The sequence below is a fragment of the Clupea harengus genome, chromosome 23 (assembly GCF_900700415.2).
Source record: "Clupea harengus chromosome 23, Ch_v2.0.2, whole genome shotgun sequence".
In the NCBI taxonomy this organism is placed as follows: Eukaryota; Metazoa; Chordata; class Actinopteri; order Clupeiformes; family Clupeidae; genus Clupea; species Clupea harengus.
Window position 1 is genome coordinate 3,146,344 of NC_045174.1, and position 19,030 is coordinate 3,165,373.

Consider the following 19,030-nt stretch of genomic DNA (forward strand, 5'->3'; position numbering starts at 1 on the left):
TGTCATAATGTTGTATATGTAAACATGTTGTGCATCGTCAACAAAAAACCACACAGTTCTGGTTTTTTTCCCCTTTTTTTTGCATTTATTTGATCTCATCCTGTAGAGAACACCTGCCATGTACAATGATGAAATAACTATACATTTCAATCTTTCAGTAAATGTACTCGTATCTCTCTTGTTTACATAGCAATAACCAGTTGCAAGAGCTCTCTAACACTATATCAGAAAATTCCAGAAGAAAATTCTTTGTAATAATTTTACCTGGTATGAAAACCAGGACACTAGAGGACCAACTCACCATACATATTATGTGTGCAGTTGTGCAAAACAGCCATTGGACTTTGCATGGTGAGAGAGTTGTACAGTATGTACTCAGGAAGGACAACACTTTGCGGTCAGATGATTCTAAATAGTGAACCTATAATGAATACAAAGGCGTGAAATGACATCTAGATGAGAAGAATGACTGATGGAAGATGAGAAGAAGTAACACAAACACAGAACTCTATAGGATGAAATGGGCATGAAACAGGAATCACTGATGGAAGATGAGAAGATGTGAATATATGTGGGAAGTAACACAAACACAGAACTCTATATGATGAAATGGGCATGAAACAGGAATCACTGATAGAAGAAGTAACACAAACACAGAGCTGTATAGGATGAAATGGGCATCACAACACAAATGCAAACAAATCAACTCACACATTGAATGAGGCAAACAAAGAAACACACTGAGTTTCTTAGATGCATCAAGACTAAAATTATCTAGGGAAAAAAATCATGCAACCAACATCAAATTGGATATAGATCATGAATCATATTTTACAATGAGATTTACAAGGGCAATGAAAATGGAACTAGAATGTGTGATAAAAGAAAAGGATGACGATGGCGATGATAATGATGATGATGATGATTATACTACAAATTGAAAGGAAAAATTACGTTCAACATAAGAAAAATCAATGAAAAATAAGAAAGATGAATCAATAAAACTAGATAAGTGCAACGAAGTGGCTATGATGAAGATGAAGATGAACAGTGCACCACAAAGTGTTAAGAGGGGGTCCTCACTGTACTACTGTATTTCCCTTCAGCCCAACCCGAGTTAACCCAGCCCCCCAGACGTGCCTTTGCTACAAACAGGAGTGCCAAAACCCCAGACTACACTCACTGAAAATGGGGACGAGGAGAATCCGGTGGAGGATGCATGGAACTTCATGCCTCTCACATTCAAACCTCGTCCGCAAAACTTTTGGCCTATCCCTGAGAAAACATCTTTGTGACCATACACTGCGTGATGATTCTATGGAACATTTTTAAACAAGATAAGGGAGAAGTACATAGAAAGTTGAGATATTTGGAGGATTATACCAATGTTGATTTTTGTGTGTGATAGGGATAGAGGGAGAGGTTGAGGGAGGTAAAGAAATATATTTCATCTATAGTGTCAGACGCTCCACTCGGCAATGGTCAGCAGCATACCCTGTGAGCTCTACAGGACTCTGATCGTTTAGTTTTCTTTGGTCCGAAGCTCGGCTTAGGTGGAAGTGCCTCTGAGGTGACCACAGAGGCGCCGAGACGCATGAAATGAGAAGCCATGCATTTCATGGGTGCACCACTTGTTTAGTTTGTTCAAACTCATTTTGAGGCTGTTTGGCTTGCGTATGTTCTGTTCCAGAGGAAGAAGAGGGGTTGAAGAAGAAAAGAGAGGAGAGAAGAGAAGGAACGGAAAAGGACAAGACAGGACAGAAAAGCCTGCTAGAGGAATAGGTGGAGAGTGGAGAGTGGGGGACGGGGGGGGGGGGGACGGGGTACAGATTGTGCTGCCGTTCTACAGATACAGTGAAGAACTGACCAAACAGTAGTCACTCCCTAGTAGCAGCCGACCCTGAGCCGAGTCTGGCCCAGCTCAGGGCCAGATGTGTACCAGAGCGAGAGGCTATCTGGGGTAAAGAGGAAGAGCTGAGCCACTACCAATGAGCAGATGTCGAGTTTGAGCAATATCCTGCAGAAAAGGAAAAATTGAAACCCGAAAAAAAGAATAAGATATATTTTTTTGTGCACTTTTTTTCATTGGATTTTTCTATTTTTATAAACGTTGCCGTCTTGATGTATATTTGTATGAATCGATAGTTGCATGAGAGCGTTTTGGTCGGGTTGGAGCCCATAGCCAGGACTGAGGCAGTTGGTTTGGAGCACATGGTGGGCATGCTGGGAGATGGAGTGTGCCTGGCCTTAGATGATGCCGTATTGCGCCAGCTCGTGAAGCTCCAAATGGTTGAAGGCCTCCCATGGGCAGATGACAGTGATGTCTGTGGAGCAAAACCAATTAGATGAGATCTCAAATCTGCAAATCTCAAATACATAATCAGTTGTGTTCTTCCATTATCCATTTCCCCACTTATTCCATTCTAATGCACTTCTGAGCATGTTACAGTTTCCTTTTAGTGTGTACCTATTTGTTGTTTGTTTAAGAAGAGGTGTGAAACAACGTCTAATGACTAATATGAGAACAAAAAGGTTTGTCAATATGTTGGTTAAATGAAAACAAATAACTATTTTACTCACCAGTGCCTAAACCTTCCATTCCAGGGATATCATCTCCAAAGCTGTAAGGCGCAACAAAGATGACAATTCACGCTTAATATTGTCAGCACACTCTCCCACATGATATCAAAAGTGTCTGCATACAGCCTGATATACTACTAACAGTACGCATTGTTGTATGGGGTAACACACTAAAGGCTTAACCCAATGAGTAGACTTATGAGGTTTACATTCTGCTTTCAGTTCTCCAAGCATCCATAAATGTTATATAAATGTTATATAAATGTTAACACTAATCACAGAGCACCTCCTTCTTTTGACTTGAATGAGTGCCTCATTCCCTCGTTTTAACAATATGAGTGAATGCTATCCTGATATCCTATATTGATAGCAATAGGAATTTCCACACAGCGTGTCAGGCTTACCCCTGGATGCCCTTCTTTGGGGGCTTGCTCTTGAACTGACGGGTCTGCCTCTGCTTGAACTTGGGCGGTCCCTTGCGGGGTGTGGCGGGGCCACCGGTGACGCGGGTGGCCGACAGCTTTCCGGGGTCCATGGTTAGGGTGCCTTTGGTGGGGTTTAGTAAGGAGTCTCTGTGATGCTCTCACTCCCCGATGAAACCTGTGGACACCGTAAAAAAAGGGGAATGCAAAGAATTATTAGGGCACACCAGTAGATTCTGTCACAGCACTTCCGTGCTGCCTAGTGCTAAGAGGCCTTTTTAGTCTCTGAGGTGTGGGGTAGCTTTGCGGCCAACCAGCTAACATTTTACAGCACGGTACAAAGATCACCGCCATAAGATTTCCAAAGGGTCCTGGCCAACCTTGACTGTATGTACCTTCCTTCCATCTGGATAATACTGGTGAATGAACTGTGCGTGCCATGGTTTCAAACCATTGAAAACATGCATCAAAAAGGTCACCTATACTCCTCAGCAGCCTTGGTCCAGATGACCCCTGCCATTACTATTACTATTTGCCAATCAACCCAGTTGTGTAATCCGTTTCCAAGGAGCCACCAGGTATTTACATTTACAATCATACTCTGTTATAATTTAATGTCTGTCCCTCTTCTTCGTCGACAATGACAATATGGCTGAGGTGATGACCCATTTTTTTTTTGTAATCCCATGCTCAAGATAATAAATGCCCGATGCACTGATGGAGCCAATCCTCTCTGGAGATAATCCCATTAAAGCAAGGACACGATGAACATGCTGAGGCTGCAGAAAGCTTCCAAGGAGATTGGAAGGAGAGCCCAGAAGTGCCTTCCAAAATGACAGTGTATACATGTCAAGTGTAATGTGTATGTGAACAGAGAAGTTTGTAAGTGATTTGTGGTAAGTGAAAAATCACTTTTTTCAAATTGCCATTAGTTGAGTTCCAATTCCAATTTAGTTCAGTTGCATTTCAAATGTGTTACCACACCACTCATATTCATCATGTGGTTGAACTGAAATAAAGTTATATATAAAATACATAATGATTTAAAAGACATGTTATAACAACAACATCAATTTTACAACAAAATTAATAACAATAAGAATATCAAGAAGAACTAAGAAGATTTTTTTTCAGGCCCTCTCCTTGAAGAGAGAAAAGTGAAGAGATGTAGTCCTTTCTCACAGATTGGCAGTAGCATTACTGTTAGCATTACTGTTAGCACAATGGCCAATTCCTATGTTCACCAGTCCAAGTCCATTATAGCAAACCATGCTCAAAGACTTCAGCACAAACCTAGTTCAACCCTGTTGGAGCTAAGCAGTGATGGGATCCAGACTTACCGACTGTTTGGTTGACTGACAGCGGGTAGGCGCGGTTGCGCTCTCTCTCTTGCTAGCGCAGGTGAAGATGACTGGGGCCCATAGGGATGATGAAGCGCTTAAATACTCTCTGGCCCTCTGTAGATTTGGGAAGGGCCGCCTACCAACCCTGATCCCCTGTCATGGGTTAAGGGACTTTTAGGGAGGGGCTGGGGTGGAGGGGAAAGAAAGATGGAGGGAGGGAGGGCGGGGGGGGGGGGGGGGGGAACAGCTCTAGACAGGTCAATATCAGGGTTCTGAAGATAAAGTAAAGGTGTCCTTCACAATAGACTTCAGAAATGTGTCCTTACTGTATGGGAAATAGGAAGTGGTCCAAAGACAGTGGTGTCAGTCAAATGTCCACCCACAAAAATTAGGTTACCGTTTGGCTTGTAGTTGTTTATACTGAAATCAATATTATTGATCAAATGATTTCTTTGTCTTTTTTACTCTTGTACATTGTTCAGAATTCAAATGTTACTCCGAATCTTCTATTCTATTCTTGGGCTCTTTCCATCAACAATTTCTATGCTTATACAAATGCTCAGTCAGAGACTTTGTTTACATACAACATGAAGAAGAAGTCGCAGGTAAGATGACGCGGACCAACTGAAATTGTAGGCTGTGAAATTTTCAAGAATGCTCCACAATCTCTGGGGATTATGATTACATAAATAGATTATTCAAATGTGTCATAGATTACTGAAAGACATTCTAGAACAATTTCTCACTTATATTATTATAGTATTATCAGGTAAGGAAAGAAAGGTAGTGAACTGTCTGGAAACTACCCTTCTCTCTCTCTCTCTTTCTCATAGCTACTATTATGCAATGGCCTTATCTCCATCTGTTAAGGAGGTTACACCCTCAATCTTAAGCACCGTCAGAGATTGATTAGCTGCCATACTAAGTGTAATCCCACCTACAGCTGTGGTTATGACTTGGGCTGGGTGCTCAGCCACTAGGCGTTCAGAGGCTGGATTAGCACTACCACCCTCCGCTGCCCCTCACTCCACACATTCCCACCTCTCCCTCCTCCATGGTCCCAAATCAGTGCAGGGGGACATGGGACATGGCTCACTGACCAAAAACAATTACTCCAAAACACAACAGATTACGTGGGCCCATCTGATTAAGTAATCACATTCGGCAGGCCCACTGGCTGGATTATTCTGTCATCTGTGTGCTGTGTTTTTGTTTTTAATTGGCTGGTGTCTTACAAAGTGGTTCTGTGCTGATAACCAAGTCCTGCATTGTTGTGTAAACAAAAAATTGCATCTACCCTCAAATTCAAGTTGTGGTTTCTAAAACTGCAAACTCATTGTTTGGATTCCAACAGATATGTACATCTACATCTAAAAAGCGTATACAGTATAACATTATATCGTATTACTAAAATGTGTAACTCCAGTGATCTGTGGTGTTGAGCATGACAGCCAATTCACATTTCCTAAATAATTTACTGTTGGAGAATTTATGTCTCAATATGTCTTGTGATGTTAACTGTGATTGACTTAATCTTTAGACGTTCATTTCAGCTTACATTATTAACCAATGTTGTTTTGATTGCTTTAAGTAGCAGTAAGCAGTTTTGGTCAGAGACCAGCAATCTAACTGAAAAGGCATGCAAAAACCTTCCCCACCGAAAACCAACAACAGCCACTAATAAAAGGCTTGCTAGCACGCTTACTTAATTTCTTAACTTATTACTTAATGCTGTGAAAGCTTTTTTGTTATTCTATTTCAACACCACATAACTGCATAGTGCATACCCTAGGGTTAAAACGACGATGTTTACTTGTCCTCCGCATGACCATATACCATGAAAATGTATCTGAAGATGATACCACTACTAGTTGTTTATAAAACGTGCGTCAAAAAGTGGCAAATTGTAGCATACTGTCTCTTTAAGGACATACTATATGATTCACATAGGCACTGTAGTACTAGACTAGTATGTCATCCCATGTTTATATGATTAGACCTCACCATTATAAATTCGTGTCACCACTCATCTCTCTGCCTAAGACTAATGTCCCCGTTCACCTCTACCTCCTCCCACATTAATGCCTGTCTGTGGGCTGATTGGGGTTTGAAAGGCTGTGATTTGAATATGGGTCAATGCATTGTGAATGTCACATTTACTTATGGGGTTGATGCAGGCCCCCAGCAGGAGGTCACAGGACAAAACATGCCTTGCGTTCAGTCTGAGGTTAATGAAGCATGAGGCCTCCGCAGGCCTCACTCTAGAGTTCCCTCAGCCAGGGGGACTCAATCAATCACAAAGCACAATTAACTGGAGGGTGGGTATTCATATTGACACATGCAGACAGTGATCAGTGGATCCCATGAAGGATGTGAACTTCCTGCTTTAAAGTTGTGGCGTGTGATGTTGCTTTTGTGGGACACCAAAATCACAACAGTAATCTAACAGATACATTGTATATCAATGATATGGATAAGGGATGCTCGAGCTGAAAATGCAGAGAAGCAAACCAGATTCACACAAGAAAGAATGTGCACACACAGGGATACAATGTTTCTAAAAAGTCTATTTCTGAAAGGTTGCCATCAGTTCAGATCTTCATTGTTTGGACAAATCCGAAAAAGTCTGTGACCTCCCTACATCTGAGTTGGTGATGAGTTTGGATTTTGCTGTTATGTCTACTGCTGTAATGCATACATTAAAACAATGTATTGTTAGTTTGCACTGTTTATCACTGTGATAACTATGTCTACTATTCTAGGCCTAGTTGCACCAGTAACAGTTGCCCCGAAGTATTTGGAAACACATTAGATGTAGTTCAACGCAGGTGCATGACCATTGTAACAAGTTGTAGTTACATGCACCGAAACAACAATATGCTCCCACTGACAGCATGGCACAGTAGCCTTAGCATGGCACAGTAGCCTAATTAGTCTGGACATGGTGAAACCAGTGACGCCACTGTACGAGAACATCCATACCGAATCCATCTAAGACACTTCTGTTCATTCCCAAGCACGTCATTAGCCGGGCCGCCCCGTCACCGAAAAAACGGACACCTCATTTGTAATCCCCCTGAGTCAAAGCATAACTCTGCCCTCTGTTTGTGGTGCGGAATGCCTCACGAGTGATCAAGCTTAGCGCTGCTGACTCACTCTTGGTCACGGTCGCCACGGAAACCACGGTCCGTGCACCCATGCCGACTCACGTTCCGCGTTGCCTGGCAACACTCTGATGCCCTGCTCGGAAGCGTGCGGTGTGTGTGATTACTGGCACAGCATGAGGCCAGAGATGGAACATAGTGGCTTAAAAGCCTGCTGATGCAGACGAATACATTGTAGCTTGGGAATCAGAATCGTCCCATCACTTAAAAATGGATTATGAGTAAATTGTAAATATTAACTGAATGAGAGGTCAAGAAAGACACGGACATAAGGAGGGTTCCTGTATGGATCAAGGAGTTTGTGGTTATGCTTTACATAGGTTTAAACATTATTAAGTCCCTAAATTATTTATGAAGACTCTATTGCCACCCTGACTCTAACAGCTTAGTTTCACTGGGGAGGAAGAATCTCAGCAGTTTGTCTGGTCACAAACTTCTTATTGTTTTCAAATTGTTCAGTGGTCCTGCACCTGAACCAGTTTCAAGTGTAACCCTTGCAGTGCCCACAACAATAGTTCCAAGTAGTAGGAGCAAACAAAAGTTGAATCCCTGTCAAAGCAACAGTGCAGTAATTTACAACTTCTTGAGTTATATTTTATATACAACTAGTTTTGGTATCTTCAAATTAATTTTGATGGTATATGGTCATGTGAAGGACAGACAAACATACCTGTCGCTTCCACTAGCCCACTATTCAGTTCTGTGGTCCGGGTCAGAAACGTCACAAAAATGTGAACCCTTCACCGCACTACATTCAGAGTATGAATTGTGAAACTTTTCGTTTACACGGATATTAGACATTACAACACAGTTCAAAAAGTACACAATGTGTAAATGTTTCAACCCCCCAAACCATTACTTTTGCTTTCTTTGGAAGGGCGAGAGTCTTGAAACCCCACCACCATGACTACATTGCCAACTACATCACAAAAAGACACCAGTTAGCAAGCTAGTATGCTTTGCATATCTTTTAGGTACTTACTTTTAGATTAAAACAATTTACTGCTGTTTTAAATAAACAAGCGTAAAATAACCTGGTCAATTTGGTAAAAAAAACTCAATAGAACAGGTACAAAAGGATGACGCACGTAGGAAAAAATCCAGGTTGTGGATGGATCTGCGTAAAACTCTTTGCATCCTGTAGCTGCAACTCTAGTTAATCTGCCCTGACTCCTGATGGGGAGCGTCCAAAGTGCCAGGCCACATGTTGTCTTGTGCTTTGACCCCCTCTAGTGGTAGGAAAGAGTCTACAGTAGAAGGTCCCTTATAAACACTTACAGGGTTTATTTACCTATTTTTGCTCACAAGATTTCACACTGCGAGAATTCAAGTAAGACATACATAAAAATACTCATTCCATATACATATACAATAATGATAAATACAATTGTGCGTTCTGTACTAGAAAGTGTACATGATCAGTCAGTCAGTATGGAATTCTCCAAGTCACAGTATATTAAGGGAAAGGCAACTATATTACAATATTGTGATAATTGGTTTAATTTTTCATGTGAAACCTTACAACACCGAGCATTCAAACCAGTAATGCCAGCTAGTTTACCAGTTTATCAAGCATTGTAGCACTTTAATCATGTCTTGCTTTTTGTTCAGTGAGAAAAATTGGATTTGAGAGTGATTCTGAGAATATGTTGGCCTCATTTTTTATAATGGCACTCTTTTGCGGTTTGGCAGTTTTTGGGCAACAAACTACTGAGTTGAGGAAATGAATGATCACAGCTTGGGAGTGGTCAGGGTGCTTATCAGAGAGTGGGGCCTACTCCATCTGGAGCCTCTTTCTCTGAGCCAAAATGACCCACTTCAGTTCATCCTCACATTTAAACACAATCTTGCCATTATGCTGACCAGGGGAGTGTTCCAAGAATGTGGAGTAGTGAGAGCTAAACCTCCTAATAGAAGAGCCCTGTGGCTTTGTTTTGCTAGGAGAATGAAGCCATTGGGCTCTTCCACTAGGAGGTTTACCACTTGCTCTGAGTTAACTTAGCCAGGTTTGGCACTAAACCATTTTCTTGGAATACCCCCCAGGGCTCCACATTTAACAATAAATAACAAAAAGAACTATACAATGTGCAAATGTAACTATGTTAACACGGTTTTGCTAATAAACATATGACGCATAAATACCCAGTAGTGATTCATATTTGAACTAAGGGTAGACTATGATGACAGCACAGGTATCCTACTATGAGCCTCTTGTGATTACTGGTTGGTAAATGGTGCCTTAATGATCACTGGCTGTGAAACAGATGAATTACATCAATTTCATGGTTGATGCTAATCCACAGGGCTGCTGATATACAGATGACAGCAGTGTTAAAGTGCTGTTGTAAAGGTATTCCTCCCCAGTCTCCAAACCATGAGTGACCAATTCCACATTGTGACAGTCAGTTGTCTTCAGCGGTCTGTCCTCAGTTTTGCATGTTATGAAAACACAACATACACCGCACCACGTACACACACACACACACACACACACACACACACACAAAAAAAGGTCAATGCTTCTTCAGAAGCCTGATTTCCATTTTCAGATACGTTTTGAGGTTCTCATCTTGTATGTTCTCCTCAATGGCCGCGAGGGCCTTATCGCCTCCATCGTGGTAGTATTTGAGAAGCTGCTCCGCGTGCTCGATCCACACGCAGTTGTGGCAGCCGCTCATACAGCAGCAGGTGGGTGAAGGCGGCGGCCCAGGGTCCTCTGACTTCCCCGTTGTGCTCTGCGCAGTGTCTGGGCTTTTCCCGTCAGATGTAGTGCTTAAGGAAACCTGTGATTGAGTAGGTGAGGAAAGAAAGACCCGTCCACCAAAAGGTCTGTGGCGGTTACTGACATGATGCAGAAGTCTGACCCCAGTGGCTGGGAAGAGGAAGGGGAGAGTTTTTCCCAGATGGGTGGCAAGGCAGAGACTGCAGATCTAAACAAATAAAGGACGAATGAACAAACAAATAACCAACACTTGATACACACAGATAACGCGTGACAGTGTGCCTTTATGTACAGACAACGCAACGCAACTCAACACAACAGCACGACCAGGACACTGCTCTTACTTTCTAGCAGCATCTCACGTCAAAAATGCTATTGTTTTGGTTAATCTCTGTCAATCTCAAACCAAGTTGCCAGCCTTGATCAAACTAGCAAGCCATCACACAATTAACTATTTTGTAAGTTATATGTTACCATTCACTAGACTTGTCTTCCTATTTAAAATGTAATTATCAGCATTGTTAGCTAGTTGATACATTTCGAACAGAAAATAGTTCATTAGTCTCTTCTCTTTTTCGTCTTCTGTTGAGAGACCGTGGAGCTCAAGATTCTGTCCAAAGTAACAACAAACGATAAATCATTCATTTCTGTTAAAGTGACGTTAACTGTGCCTAGATAGCTGCTAAAAAGCTACCTGGCAAGTAACTAAAAAAACAACCTAGCAAACATTAGCTAAATTAGCTAGCCAGTTAGCTACTTGGTTACTAACCTTGTAGAAACATGACGTCGCTCCCACGACCTTTCCACTTAAAATGGACATCTTATTTATCTCAGCAGTTACTTACATATCTACACAGCAGTTATTTCCTAAATAGTTCTGTATTTTATCAATGGGACGGTGTTCTTTCAGCTGTCAAGGCTTAGCTCACAAGCGTTCGCTTTCAAGGAGGAATCCATGTTTGAAATTGACGTCATGTTTGCAAACACACCAGTATCCAATCAAAATGAAGAGACATTTGGAATGACACTCAAACCAGACTGCAGCAATATCGGCAAGGCAGGTGGGAGGTATTTGCAAGCCTGCAACGGTCAGCGTATCCGGTAGATGTCAGTGACAGCGTTACAAGAGAAGTATACAGTGTTAACAGATGGGTATGATTACCACACATCGCCTCCTTGCCAAGCTATTATTGATTCAATATCTTTCAGACAACAGAAGCGTAATAAATATAGAATTTGAAACATGACTGACCCAGTGTTCATCATCATCATTGTTTATTCAGGGAGAAATTGACTGAGCACAGGGCTCTTTTGCAGCAATGCCCTGATTGAGGCCACATAGTACAGAAGAACAATACATAAACAAACCACAACAAAACGAAACAGACAAAATAAATTTTAAAAAAAAACACACCAAACAACTCAGAAATTAAGCATAAAAAATAAATAAATAAAATAACATAAAGTAAAAAAATTAAATCAGAGAATCATTCAAAACAACAGCATTGAGGCACATCCTTATTATCTAAAAGGCTCTTAAATTGGTTGACAGACAAATACTTGGTTAATTTCAACTCCACTTGAATAGTGTTCCATTTATGGGAAGCAAAGAACTTAAAAGCTATTTTACCTATATTAGTTTTTGTAAGGGGGATTTCAAGGGAGATGAGGCTCTGTGACCGTGTATTATGACAGATGGATTTTAATTTTAAAAGTGACATGAGATAATTAGGCAGTTTTCCCACTAAGGCTTTATAAACAAATAAAAGACAGTGTTTTTCCCTCCTGTCTGCTAGAGGGGACCAACCAACATTCTTGTATAAGTTACAGTGGTGGGTCCTGAAAGCGTCTCCTGTAACAAAGCGAATAGCACTATGGTAAACAGAGTCCAGGAGTTTTAAGGTAGAGGGTGCAGCATTCACATAAGGTAGAGGGTGTTAAAGTGACCATTCATGAAAGTCTATTTCAGTAGCCTATATGTATAATTTTTTCACCAACTTGTTTTTCTACTACATCACAGAATAGGTCAGGGATTACCATGAACTTCAATAAAGGGGTTCAACTGACCCAGTTTATGGCTAATCCTGTACCACACAGTTAGCATTTAAGAAGAATTATAGCCTGAGAAACCAGGGCTCTCTCTGGTGAGTTAAACAGGACCATTATTTCCCAGTGGACAACAGGTCCTTTGAAGTTATGTATGCTATAGTCCAGTGGTTAGCCACTCTGTTAACCATGTTTTGTCTTTACTGAAGCATGAAGAGGAATGTTGAATTGAGTGGGTGGAAATAGGAACAACAGCAAGGTTGAGATTCCCCACAGTTCTTACTGAGTGTTTTGAGTGCTGGCTCCATGGAAACAAAACAGGGTGACATTGCCACCAGACACAGACCTCAGTCCAGTTTGTCTAGCATATGGGGTGTGCCGTGTCACAGCTTATCTAGGTATTCATGCATTTTTATAACTGATAGTCAGTAATAAAAGGCTAAGGTGCTGAAATGATGCCTCATCAGTGGCTTATAGTGATTCTGAATCAGTTGATACCATGTAAATACAGCTGAAACGCTGCTCACTTGCTTGTTTTTCAAATTTCTTTCTTCACTGTAAAAATATTTTGTACAAAATGCTTGGGAAGTGCTGAATAGAAAGTTATTATTACATTATTATTATTATTATCATAAGGTCAATAAGCCTACAAATAACTTGTGGTGATTACAGCATTCATATACAGTAGGTGTGTCTGTACACTCCCAAGATATGTGTTTGTCACCTACTGTAACTACTGATATCTACATGATAGCTCAACCAACTGTCAAGATGAGTCAAGAATTCCATCAGCTCAGGAAACGTCACCAATGGATCTTATCTGGGATACTTTTGTAGTGTTATGGGAGGGCTCCCTGATTATTCAATTCAATTCAATTGTATTTATATAGCGTCAATAACAATTGAAATAGTCACAAAACGCTGTACAGAGCCCAGAGCAAGCACAAAGGCAACAGTGGCAAGGAAAAACTGCCTTTTCACAGGAAGAAATCTTGGGCAGAACCCAGTTCATAAGGGGGAACCCATCTGCTTGGAGCCGGCAGGGGTAGAGAGATAGAAAAAAAATGGGTGGGGTGGGGGGGTGGGGCAGAAGACAAGGGAGGAGAGGAGTAGAAGCGAGAGTCACAGCAAGCAGATACATTCCTACACTCATCAGGGTTAGCATACATGCTGCATATATACATGCAAGATTACATGATACATACTAGATGGTATCTTCATGATACATTCCAGATTGATAATGGATAAAGATGGAGAGAGCCAGTATTCAAAGTGTTTGGCTGTAGAACAGCTAAATACCACACAGCGTGTTGATAATGCCAGAATGCAATTATAATGGTCATACAACATAATGAGGGTTGCAATGTACTCATGGGCTTCCTATTAATAGAATGGGCAGATGATTGTGAATATATTAGCAGAGAAATTGGAAGTTAGGCTGGCAATCCAAATATGTGTGTGATGCATTGTAGGCAATGAAAAGTAGAGCTTTTGACGTGATTGTTAGGTGGGAATGGGCAGGGCACAGCCACACCTTACAGTGGATAGTCTAAACTGAGAGGAGAGAAAGAAGATATGAGATAATGAGAGAATGGAAACAGGTATTGTAATAGATTGTCTAATATATGTATATGTAAACGTCATTATAATAGTGGACAACAATGGTCATGGCCATCAGCATTGGGCAAAAGTCTTACTATAGGGAGAGAGAAGAGACGAGTCCTACTATAGGGAGAGAGAAGAGAGACAAGTTCTACTATAGGGAGAGAGAAGAGAGACAAGTTAGTACACAATTTAAAAACGAAGCTACAGGAGGCTGACATCAGAGAGATGGGAGAGAAAGGAGGAGGGAGAAGTTGTACGACACATGAGAAGGGCAGTATAACTAAGGGATGGTGCATGCTGGTCCAACACCACCACAGCGATGGTCTGTAGCTGACTGTACCAATAACGACTGGCAGGCCAGTTGCTGAGAGGCGACAACAAAGGCAGCCCTTTCCACCAGAGGCTCTGTACTGAGTGCTGGACCTCCACACACCATTCCAAACTATGGGGAGTAATAAAGAGGAAGGTTTTAACAGAAAAAAAGGAAAGAAGATTATTCCAAAGGAGGGGGCCTGCCTTTGTGGGACGTCAGAAGGTCTATTTCATAAGAAGACCGTTTGACAATATTCTCAATTTCATAAAGGGAACACAATAAAAAAAGAAATATTTTGAACATTTACTTATTACTCAAAAGATTTTCGTTTTAAAGCATGTCTGATATGTTGTGAGCAAGTAAGTGAGTGTGTGTGTGTGTGTGTCTGTGTGTGTGTGTGTGTGTGTGTGTTTGTGTGTGTGTGTGTGTGTGCGTGTGTGTCATGTCAGTGAGTATATTGAGGCTGAAGAGCCTACATATTTGTCTATCAGTAAGTATGCCTGGCATGTTAAGTGTGTGTTATTGTTGAGGTCTCTCTCTCTCTCTCTCTCTCTCTCTCTCTCTCTCTGTGTATCAGTGTGTTTGTGTGTGTGTTTTTATAGCCAGTCCAGTCTCTGCAGACGCTTGGCCTCTGTCTGGATTGCATTTCTTTCACCACCTGTTCCCATGGAAACTGTGGATCCTGAGTTTACCGCACACAGGTATTTCCCAAGATGCTTCACTCCAGAGAGAGAGAGAGAGAGAGAGAGAGAGAGAGAGAGAGAGAGAGTGAGAGAGAGAGGGCCAGGTTCAATTCCACGTTCAAAAAAAGTGATGTTGTTTTTCCAAGCGATGGCCAGCTACAGTGAATTAAGTTCTTTAAATGTGTTAATCCTCATCTAAAGAGGGCTCTCATCTAGTACAATGGGCTGGGATCACTATCTGACAATGTCTGCACATTCCGATCATTGAGCTATGTGACCGTTCTCATCCAGCCAGATACAGTCCCATCGAGCGATACAGGCATACAGGCTTTTTCCGACTTGACTAAGTATGCTGTTAGTTTTACTCTGACGTCTGTTTACCTGCACAGCAATCACAATAGAAATGGTTTTCTGTTCAGTTTTCAAAAGGCTTTCTTTTACAGGTCATGGTGATGGATGAAACAACCTGGCCTTTCAAAAGTTGTGATAATGGCAGCCAACAGTTGGAACGCTGGAACTGATTTATCTCTTTGTCAAACCTTATACATATCAGCTTTTTTGACTTATGACAGGGGCTGGGCTTTCCCCTACCCCCCCCCCCCCCCCCACACACACACACACACACATACACACACACACTTACTGGGTGAGGCGACCATTTAGCTTTCTTTGTGTTTTGTCAGCTAATGCATGGGCCACTTCCTCTTCAGATGGACCTCATCCATTTGCCTCGACACCTTAGACAAACACCTGACCTATTCCCCATGTTCCCAAATTACAGCAGTGCCATTCTCTACAGCTGAGTCACCAGCCTCTCCCACTCCCACTCCCACCCTACTCTGGAAGTGTCCCAGTTCAATAATGCGCTGCTTTGACCAGCCTTGAGTGATTTCACACTCATTTCTCACATCAGCCTCAGGCTGGTTTCTACTCAAGGTTCCCTGGCTTTTCCTCGCCACTGTACCTTTGTACTTGTTCCAGGAGACTCAGGTGTTCTGATCTGGGACCTGCCTTCTGAGTTAATGACTACTGAATATAACTGAATTTAAATAATGTATGGCTGCTGGTGATAAATCACATAGAGATTGAGAGAGTAGTTTTCCTTACTATAGTCTTCAGTGCAGGTGTGAGTAGGCCTGTTGTCAGCTGTGTGTATAAGTGAGGTTGTGTATGTGTGTGTGTGTGTGTGTGTGTGTGTGTGTGTGTGTGTGTGTGTGTGTGTGTGTGTGTGTTTACCTTCTCTCAGCTGTGTGTATAAGTGAGGTTGTGTATGTGTGTGTGTGTGTGTGTGTGTTTGTGTGTGTGTGTGTGTGTGTGTGTGTGTGTGTGAAGGGTCACATCCCCCAAGCATTGGAGGCTGTCGGAGACGGGAACAGACGTTTGTTTGGAGTGTTCTTCAGATGCCCTTGGTCCTCAGAAAGACTCCCTCTATATAGTGTGGTGGAAAGGTATACCAACATGATGTAGCACAGGTTCAGCTTTGTGCTGAGCTCACAATGGCAGCTCTGTTCATCAGTTCATCCTCCCCTGGAGCAGCTGGAAGACAGCTTCAGAATGACACCTTTGTGACGGTCCATACCCTTCACCTGTCCACCCACAGGCAGTCCTGAAGGAAGGTGTGCCAAGGGCATAGGACAGACACCAGGATGTCACCTGAATCAGTGCCTTTTGTGTGATTTATGATTGCTCAAATGACAACACCTAGCATATGTTCAGCTCAAGTTTCATGAGTGTTTCAACAGTATTGCAGGTATACTAGTTGAAGTAAATTGTTTCCTTATTTTTACAGTGCATATAAGTCACTGTCAGAGAGCATGATATTTGCTAAGCATATGATGGGGCTTTATGCTCCTTAGTTGGTTTTGGTTTGAGGAGGTGTTTTGTGTAATGGTAAATGGCCTAATCCAACACACACACACTTAATCCCGTAGAGAACCATGTCCGGGAAACCAGGCAAACAAAGAAGAGAAACTATATGAGGCTGTTCCAATTAGTAGGGCATGAAGAGAGAGGGATGGGTGTCTCGGGGACGCTGTGGCCTTTCCCAAGACGATGCACGTAGAGCAGCATCCGTTCAATTACCCAGAGCTCATGGCTGAGTCATTACCAAGGATCTTAGCTGTTAGCACGCTATATGACAGACAAACAAATTGTCCTCTTTATTTTGGAACAACTGAAAGACAGAAGACAGAAACTTTTGACTTTGTTTGACTGTGAACACATTTAAACTTGATGATACATGGTCAGCATTATGCTTAAACATAGTGCAATTTAAATGGCCTCTCCTTCACCAACAACCACTGTCACAGAATGGTTTAGTTGTGTTGTCAGTTTTTTTCAAGCTCACTAACCTTTGGAATACAGTAAATAGCTCAACACACAGTATTTATGTGTTACTCAACTGGTAAACATCAAAGAGAGTTATACCTTTCAGCATTTGACTTGGAAGTGACTCAATGAATCTTTTAACATTTGTAAATGACGTCATTAACACCTCCGCCATACATACAGAGCATTTCCTATCTCCATTTTCATCACCTATTACACACCTCTGACCAGTTCACTTCAACTCCTCCTTCTTTTTTCCCAAGCATACTTTCATGATTTCAGAAATCTTTTTTTCAGAGACATTTTGTGACCTTTTCATAACTCCCAATTCTTCAGGTCAGTTTCAGTGTAGCTCCATTCAGTCGGTCGATTGTAGAGTGTACATATTGATGTCATTTATCATTTATGTAATAATCATGACATTGAAATGAGTTCCTGACATTCAAGTGGTCAGAATATTGGGATCATGCTCATTGAATGATTGCCCACACTAATTCTTTGGAAGCCACAAGGTCCCTAGCCATGTTGTTCCCCCTAAACATATCCCTTTGCCCTGTGCTGAGAACAGCCAGTGCTTTGTGAGCGTGAGAGGCTAACTATGGGCCGTGGCTCAGAGCACAGGGGGTTGGGCTCGTTAGTAAATCGGAGTGCTGTCCAGCCCAGGGTCATTGGTTACCACTCTAATTCCCAGCAGTGAGGAGCTAGCCAGGAAAACACTGGTTTGGAGTCAAAACAGCACTCAGGACTCACACCTCTACACTGTCACGCCTTCTTGTTATACACAAACCTGGAGAATGTTTTCTGGTGGGGACTTCATACTCCTTTAAATACAGGAAGTAGACCATCAGCTAAATGAGGAAAATACAGCATGACATAACTGGTAAACAGGGACGAGTGCTGAACTAATTGGAGTGTGTGTGTGTGTGTGTGTGTGGGGGGGGGGGGTTTCGTCCTGAATGGATGGATGGAGGCAGTATAAGAGTTGTATTCTTATGTGTATAGATTTCAGACAGATATGCTCCAATTAAGATGTCATGAATGAGGCCATGAGGATGGGTGTATCTAAGTGTATCTAGACTCTGTACTCTATTCATGGGTGCCAGAGAACACATAATATATGACTCCTTATGGAAGGAGGTCACCAGTGGGTCAAGTGTGTTTACACAGGAGGACTGCCACCCCTTCCCCCCCTCTGCACCACCCCCACAATGATGTGGCTACTGAGCTCAGCCCTGCTGTAAGTTATGTAAGGTAGGTTTTTGGTTAAAAAAAACAACAACAACAACAACAAAAACATCGTTTTTAGTGAGCTGCTCAAATTACTTGACAGACAAGATCACCATAGTCTACAATTGTTGATGGAGATAATTTGCAAACACTGTTAATTACTTAAGAATGTATGAATCATGTGCTTATGAAATGGCTTTTCTGTGTGTGCGTGTGTAACTTAGAATATTAGGTGCCACTTAGTCTGCATATGTACAAGAGCATGTTTAGACCAGAGGTGATAAGAAGGGTCGAACTGTGCTTCTTCCAATCTTGTGCAAAACTTCCATCCTTGCCTCGGACGTCAGAAATCCACCACGTGGTTATCCCTGCTGAACGCTAAACTTCTGTCTATATAAACCTTATGCAATGTGTTTGTCATTGCTTCACTTTCAGCCTTGTGCTGGGAGTGAGCCCGATTGCAATTGTTGTTTGTCTAATAAATATACTTATATGCAGCTCCGGAGTCCTGAGGTAACTAGGGTGAAATTTCACCTAACAATTGTAACCTGTGGTACACCATAAAAAGAAACCATGCCATGTTTGCTGCTCAAGTGA

General features: G+C 41.9%; 1 protein-coding gene across 1 annotated transcript; it reads right to left on the minus strand.

Annotated features, from left to right (window-relative positions):
• Positions 1-62: 62 nt before the first annotated feature.
• pde6gb (phosphodiesterase 6G, cGMP-specific, rod, gamma, paralog b) lies at positions 63-4,448 on the minus strand. The gene is made up of 4 exons (XM_012820024.3): positions 4,343-4,448; positions 2,985-3,180; positions 2,581-2,621; positions 63-2,324 (listed from the first exon to the last, which is right to left on the minus strand). Exons 2-4 carry the CDS (start codon positions 3,113-3,115, stop codon positions 2,248-2,250), a joined length of 249 nt encoding a protein of 82 aa, XP_012675478.1. The 5' UTR covers positions 3,116-3,180; positions 4,343-4,448; the 3' UTR covers positions 63-2,247.
• Between the last annotated feature and the right edge of the window lie 14,582 nt (positions 4,449-19,030).